The sequence below is a fragment of the Octodon degus genome, unplaced genomic scaffold (assembly GCF_000260255.1).
Source record: "Octodon degus isolate 3935 unplaced genomic scaffold, OctDeg1.0 scaffold00002, whole genome shotgun sequence".
Lineage (NCBI taxonomy): Eukaryota > Metazoa > Chordata > Mammalia > Rodentia > Octodontidae > Octodon > Octodon degus.
The window spans coordinates 967,880-975,454 of NW_004524578.1; the positions used below are offsets into that span (position 1 = coordinate 967,880).

A 7,575-nucleotide genomic window follows, 5' to 3' on the forward strand; every position below is an offset into this window, starting at 1 on the left:
AGAAGCATCCTCAGGCACACCCCGGAGCCCCTTTCAAAAGACGGAAAGAGTTCTGTGAGAAGGAGTGGTGTTCCCACAGAATGGAGGCAGCAACAGTAATTATGAGGAGGAGGGCCTGAACGCGGATAAAGGCATTATCATCCATGTTGTGCTAATAAATACAGTGATCTGTGTCTTGCAAGATCAACAGAAAAATTAAAATAAAACTCAAGTGACCCAAATTAAGTGGAAAATCACAGCCCATAAATATGAAAACACAAACAAACTAACTTAAGTTATGGATGAATGGATAAAGAAAACGCTATCAATCTATCAACTATCTTTGAGTAGGATTCATCCATAAAAAGGAATAATACAATTTTTGGTTAAATGTATGGACCCAAAGGGCATGATATTAAGTGGAAAGCATCAGGTGGAGAAAGGCAAATATTTCAGAATTCCAATCATCTCTGAAAACTAAGTAAGTTGATCTCACAGAAGTAGAGAGTGCAATGGTGGTGGCCAGAGGACTGAAAGCTTAGTGGACAGGAGGAGCAGAAAGAAACTGCTCCTTGAGCACAGTAGTACAGGGAGCAGCGATTTCTACCGTCTTATCACACAGTGACGTGAATCTAGTTACAACTAATCTGTTGTATAGTTTAAGACAGGTAAGGGATTTTGAATTAATCCTAACACAGAGAAATAATACATGCTTTAGGTGATGGATATGCTAGTACAATACTTTGCATACCTTACTGACACTGCGTTCTTTTCGATAAATGTGTGCAAATAATTACAGCTCAGGCTTCTTTATAAAGCTTCAATTCTATTAAGCCTATTAATTCTAAAAGAGTTCAAGCTTTACATGGGTTGAAATGGAACTTTTTCGACTGCCTTCCTCATGTTGGGCAGACTCCGTCCGTTTTTATTGGTATGTCTCAACATTCAACCTGCTATCTTCACAGTGCAGCATTTTCCTGAGCAATCTCCTCTATTTTTCTCATAGGAAACTCAAGTTTACAAATACTTTCCCCGCTGAATTTTCAGTCCTAGCTTGATCCTGGGTACACCCTGGTGAGTATCTTCTAAGAAACTAGACCTCAGCAGGTCAAAAACTTGAGTGCGCATTCTGACTCGCAGGCGCGGCCCACCTGCAGGGGCCATCCTCCCCTCTCTCTACTCTTCCCCACTACTTCTTTAGCCCCAACATGAGGGCTTGAAGGACCAGAGCGGCCAGTTGCTTCTCCTACAGACCCTCCCCTGGGCGCGCAGCCCCGCCCCTCCCTCCAGGCAGCCTGCCGACCCGGGGACGCGCAGGCGCAGAGTCCCCAGCGCCACCCCGCCCAACTCTGCGGAAGGCGCAGCGCTGGCCTCCGCGCACTTCCTCTCCGGGAGTCCGTGCTGGGAGCGCCCGGTACGAGAACTCCAGGACGCCGAGGCCCTGACCTGGTCAGACAGCGCAGAAATGTCCGAGCAAAGTAAGGACATGGGTGACCCCAACTTTACTGGCGAGGGCCCCAGCCCAGGGGCGCACGGCAGCCGTGGGGGGCCGGTGGGGGTCCCTCTGCCAGTCCCTCCGGCCGCGCCCCTCACCCCGCCACCGAGCCCTCCTGCAGGTCCGAGCGCTTCGCCGCCGCCCCAGGCCGAGATGGAAGAAGTGGACCCGAAGATCCTGCAGCAGGCCGCCGAGGAGGGCCTGGTCTACCAGCCTCCGAGCGCGCCCCAGCCAGGCCCCGCGCCGCCCGCCCCGGCCCAGCTGGTGCAGAAGGCGCACGAGCTCATGTGGTACGTGCTGGTCAAGGACCAGAAGAAGAAGGTCATCTGGTTTCCAGACATGGTGAAGGATGTCATCGGCAGCTACAAGAAGTGGTGCCGAAGCATCCTCAGGCGCACCACCCTCATCCTGGCCAGGGTGTTCGGGCTGCACCTGCGGCTGGTCAGCCTGCACACCATGGAGTTCGCGCTGGTCAAGGCCCTCAGCCCCGAGGAACTGGACAGGGTGGCGCTGAACAACCGCATGCCCATGACAGGCCTGCTGCTCATGATCCTCAGCCTCATCTACGTGAAGGGCCGCGGGGCCAGGGAGAGCGCCGTGTGGAACGTGCTGCGTATCCTGGGGCTTCGGCCCTGGAAGAAGCACTCCACCTTCGGGGACGTGAGGAAGCTCATCACCGAGGAGTTCGTCCAGCAGAACTACCTGAAGTACAAGCGCATCCCCTACACCGAGCCCCCCGAGTACGAGTTCTTCTGGGGCTCCAGAGCCAGCCAGGAAATCACCAAAATGCAAATCATGCAGTTCCTGTCCAGGGTCTTTAAGAAAGACCCCCAGGCCTGGCCTTCCCGGTACAGAGAAGCTCTGGAGGAGGCCAGAGCCCTGAGGGAGGCTAGTGCCCCTGTCCCCTGCCCCCGCAGCAGTGTCTCCGAGGACTAGCAAGGTCTGGAGGCAGATTCGCAGTTTCTGCCCCTCCTCAGAGCTGGGAAGGGTGGGTGGCTCATTAGCGCATTCAGAATTTACAGCTCAGTATTTCCTGTGTAACCTTTAAGTTTTCAGTACTATGCTTTGATACCTTTCCTGCAATATTGTATTCATTTGGATACTGCTGAGTAGCGTTTAGAATTTATGCATGTTTGTTTATAAGTAAGTTCATTTGGTGCTTTCGCTTTTGTGTATTCTTGGATTATTATTCTTGTTTTGTACCAGACATGTGCTAAATTTATGAAGTACATTGTACACTTTCTTATCTTATTCTTTGTATGGGACCGATGATGTGTGTTGGAGCAGACTGCCCCTGAAGTTGGGATGAACTCAGGAAAGCTGGCCTGCCCAAGAGAAGAGTCGAGGCCCCTGCCTCTTGGTGACCTTGCTGGGCACAGAAAATCTCTGTGCAGAGTGGACTGATTTGGACTGGGACGGTCTCCACGTGGGCAGTTGGCACACCTCACTACACATACACAATGCCACCATGAATAAACTTTCAGCATTAAAGATTCTTGTGATACAATCATTCCTGGAAAAGTGTGCTTTATCTTGTTAACCAAGGAGTTTGGTGGGGTGTAGCTGGCAAGAGTGCTCCCTTGCACGCATGTTATAAATATTTCTCCTGACGGGGTGGAAAACATGCACTCATGAGTACCCCTCAAGTGTGAAGTGCATAGTTCCGTGTGACCTGTGTTCATTTAAAATCCTTAGCAATAACAGAAAGTTCTAAAAGCAAAAACTGCCCAGCATTATGCAGAAGTAACTGGTACTATTTAGAAAAACTTCCTTCCCTTCAGTGTCTGACTGCATCAGGACACTGGAAGATACATGAGGACAAAGTATTTGTAAAAATCTTTCCATAGCTCATAATGCTCAATATTAGAAGGATCTAGGATTTGAATTCTAATAGAATTAATTTACAGCCCCTAATTTTCCCTGTGTACAATTTCCTTCCTGCCTGTGATCTTTAATTTTTAGATTCCATGTTGAGTTAATTTTCCTAACTCCCCACTGACTCTCAAATTGGCTCTCATTTCCCTCCCTACAGAAGCTAAAGATTTTATTTTTCCAATTAATTCTAACGGTCTTTTAGAAAAAATAATTGTACAAATTAGGAAATCTGAATCCAGAGAAATTCACTGGCCTGACAAACTCATATTCCCCTTAGAGGTAAAGCCAGGATTTCAAACATGATCTTTCCCTGAGGGTTAGACATGAAAGAGACCTCCTCTGATGCCTTGTGTCCCAGAACCACAGGTGACACCAGGGAGAGGGAGCAGGAGTTGAGGTTGGGGGTTCCCCACTGGGACATTTGTGTGCTCACAGTCTTTTAGTTTCATTGGGCCACTATGTAACCCTTGAGAAGGTGGAGTCGAACAAGGGTGGGGGTGAAGGACAGCGACTGGAGAAAAGTCATGAAGCTTTCAGTCCTGTAAAAGGGAAGGGAGAAAAGGGGAGACCTGAAGTCCTTTTAGCTCCAAAAGTGACAAAAGCTGGAGACTTTACTGGGCAACGTGTATAAGAGGGAAACATGTGGCATCACAGCCCAAAGACACAAACTGGGGACCAGATTTGGGTGAGGGAAGTATAATCAGTGGGTTGGGAACTGGAATTCCCAGTACTTAGTTGCATCACTTAGCAGGTGTGCACAGGCTCTGGAAATGCCATGAAGTTTCATGAGGGTAGGTGTGGGTGCTGGGGACATTTATGTAACAACCCAGGTAGGGCCCACATGGCCATGACAAGACCTGCTCCACAAAGTAAAAGTGACACAAGCTTCAAAAAATTTAAGATTGTTGAGAAATCCTACTCCCTTCCCCATACATCAAATGGAATCAAAACATATCTGCCCCTTTTAATTAAAACTAGGGTTCAATCCAAGGAGTTCCATTTCTGCAGTGGGCCCATGGCTGTCATCTTTGCCACAGCACAGTACTTATCGTTTTTCCTAATACCTGATTACTTTCTTTATTACCAGATTCTCACACTTTGCAGCATCTCAAAGCCCTATGCTTCTTATACCCAGAACATGCTAAGCCACAAGAGACACAGAAAGCAGTCCTCTACAAAGGGGCTGTGCTCATTGACACAGACTCCAGCCACACTGGAGAGAATGAAGCCCCTGCTGCAGGACAGAACTGCCAGAATTGAGGGGCTGTTGCCTGCCAGGCACATGGAGCAGGGCTCCTCCACATAGTGCCGCCTCAGATGTCAAGGAGGAGGCTTCACAGATGTAGAATGAATTTAATTTATGCCACCTGGTCCTGCAGAGATGACAGCTTGGGGCACGGGGAAGAAGCACTTAGTAGCTCTCCTAGATTTTCGTGCTGTGCACTAAATTAAATATTTGTCACATGGTTTACCTGTGAAGTGCCGAGACTGACCTCTCAGGAAAGGCTCAGAGGATTGGCTCCCGGTGTTCCTATCCAGGCTGGCAGTGTGGTGACACTTAGACATATACGGCAGGGAAATGTTTTTCTAATTTCTATAAATGTGTGACCTTTTACCTGCTAAACGGTCATGTACACATTGTTCACTTTAATTAATTTCATTTTATTAAAGTCATGGAGAGCAGAAAGGGCCTTTGGAAATTTAATATAAATTGTGATGACACACAGCTTAAGTGGTCCCGGGAGGAAATAAATAATTTTAAGCAGCATTATAATTAAATCAGAGGGAGATATTTTAAATCCACTGATCCAGAGTTAAGCCTTCTCTCTTGTTAGAGCCTACGGCCCCTTCCACCTTCCATTGTACCTGAGCATTCCAAGATCCCCAATTTCAAGCACAGCTATGGTCTAAATTTCTCAGACCCAAATACATGCTGCTTATTAATAAGTATGTTTTGCCATTACCTTCCTGAATTTGTAGATTATGAAGAATAAAAACTGTATCTGACCTGTGTCGTGTTCTCCTGACACTTGACTTAAGGGCTCACTGATGGACTTCCTTAATAAAATGTTTGTGATTCATTTTAAGAAAGACAAAATATTTAAAAAGTGTTATATGGAAAACAAAACCAAATATAGCGAGCAATAATCAACCAACACAAAGTTGAGAAAATACGGATATGTCAAAAATGGTGAAGGAAAAAACCTGCAGAAAAATAGCAAAACCAGAAAAACAGTCTCAAGTTTCAGTTCTTTGAATACTCTGCAAAGTGAGCCTGTGTGCGCATATGGTAGAAATGAAGAAGGCCTCCAAAGGTAAAAGCACGGTTCCAAGCGAGGAAAGGGAAGACAACTCCCAGCCTGGCGGCCGAGGCAAGATACTCATGCCCATTAGTTGATTCAAGACATAACAAAAGTGCAGTCCGAGTAAGCGTGCACTGAGATGGGCATCCTTCTGCCCTGATTCGCTGCGGTGTAATCAATGACTGAACACTCTGTCGTGTGCTCATTCAGCACGCACTCTGGGCTTCCAGCGTTTTGCAGATGTCTTTCTGGGAGCTAGGGATGAAGGCTGAACTGAGTGGACATCGTTCTATGTTCACTGGGCATTCACTCCATTGAAAGAAGCGGGGGAATGAGAATCGCACTTCAGCCCAGTGAGTGCCGCCCCAGAAGAAGTAAGAGGAGAGGGGCAGAAGCAGGTGCACACGGCTTGGACTTTCCAAGATAAATGTCATGCAAATTGGCATCCACAGGCTAAGGCTAAGAAGCAATTAACAACCAGAAAGCAGAGCAGGGCAGGACCAAATGCCTTTTCTTTTTCTTCTTTGTTTCTTTGTTTCTTTCTTTTTTTTTTTTTGGTACTGGGGATTGAACTCAAGACCTTGCCAGGCAGGTGCTTATGTGGCTGAGCTATCTCCCCAGCCCTCAAGAGGTTTCTTTGCATCTGAGGAATTATTATTTGTTTCATATTCTAAAAGTTTAGAGCCCTTAGGTACATTACTTATTTCCCATGTCTAAGTAGTATCTTGTTCTCACCCACTTAATACACAAATATCTTACTGCCTTTATTGTATAAAACTTATTTACATATTTATTTACTATGAATTGTTGAGCCTCGACCATGTGACTAACTTGTTCTAGGGACTTGTAGACATTTGCAAAATATTAAAGATGGTCTCAACGAGTGTGCAGTGGTCCTCTTATACACTACCCACTCCGTCAGTTAGCAGTTACCTTGGTTACCAGCGCAAGTGTTGGGTTACTAAAGTGCTTCTGTTTAAGTAACCCTTATTTCACTTAATGACTAACACAAAGTATAAGAGGGATTGTGCTGGCAATTCTACTCAAGAACGTTTTGTTGTATTTTATTGTTCTGGGCTAAGTTGAAAGATAGACAATGTAATAAGGGACATGAGAATAGGTCCTGACTCTGAAGGTGCAGGCTTGAGCACAGGTGAAGGGTCACTGTGATTTAAGCTAAGGAAAAGGGAGAATAGAAAAGGTCTTGGGTAAAAGCAACCAACAGCTTGTATTTGAAGGCTCTGTGAAGTATCATAACAGAGATGAGGCAGTCAGTAAAGATATTTGGTTCAAGAAACAGATACGGCAATGGAACATGTATTTGTCTAGAGAGAAAGTGTGAAGAGTAAAGAGAGCTAAATTCATGATTCTACCCAGAAAACTGAGACATTTTCATATCAAGTTGCAAAGAAAGATTATTAAGTGATGACGAGGAATAACTGGATGATAGCTCAGTAAGGAGGGTGAGTTGGATCATGGAAATCAAAATAGCATTTTGAGCAGAGGACAGGATGAAAAGTGCCAAATGCTGTTGAGCCGTCACAAGAACTTAGGAAGGACAATTGGTGAAGGGTCAGGGTGCGTTGTGTATTTAGCGTCAGTGCAGGTGAGAGATGGTGGCAGCCTTAACTAAGAAATAAATGTTAAAGATGGAGAGCAATGGAGTCAATTTAGAAGTATTTGGAGATTAAGTTTGCAAACATTGTTGATTTATTATGCACTATGAATAAAGAGAGAGGAGTCAAAGTTTACGGCCAGGTTTCTACCACACAACTAATTCTTGAGCAGTGTCACCAGTTTGGGGAATGAACAGGTTATGTTGGAGGATGATGAATTCAGTGAATTTATTTTTAATTTTAAAGAGAACAGAAAATAAAAAAGCATTTAAAATGAAATGGAATTTAAAAGATGATAGGAAATCAG

The 7,575-nt window shown here is 45.6% G+C and overlaps 1 protein-coding gene across 2 annotated transcripts; it reads left to right on the forward strand.

The window, feature by feature from the left end:
* The first annotated feature begins 1,344 nt into the window (after positions 1-1,344).
* On the forward strand, positions 1,345-2,957 carry Ndn (necdin, MAGE family member). 2 transcript variants are annotated; one of them, XM_023712749.1, is made up of 2 exons: positions 1,345-1,457; positions 1,596-2,957. In XM_023712749.1, exons 1-2 carry the CDS (start codon positions 1,445-1,447, stop codon positions 2,408-2,410), a joined length of 828 nt encoding a protein of 275 aa, XP_023568517.1. In that variant the 5' UTR covers positions 1,345-1,444; the 3' UTR covers positions 2,411-2,957. The 2 variants fall into 2 exon arrangements, with proteins under 2 accessions (XP_023568517.1, XP_004623288.1); XM_004623231.2 differs by having other exon boundaries at positions 1,345-2,957.
* The last annotated feature ends 4,618 nt before the right edge of the window (positions 2,958-7,575 follow it).

What these genes read in the sequence shown, in the direction of transcription:
- Ndn (XM_004623231.2), top strand. Translation starts at nt 1,445, where the DNA reads ATGTCCGAGCAAAGTAAGGACATGGGTGACCCCAACTTTACTGGCGAG.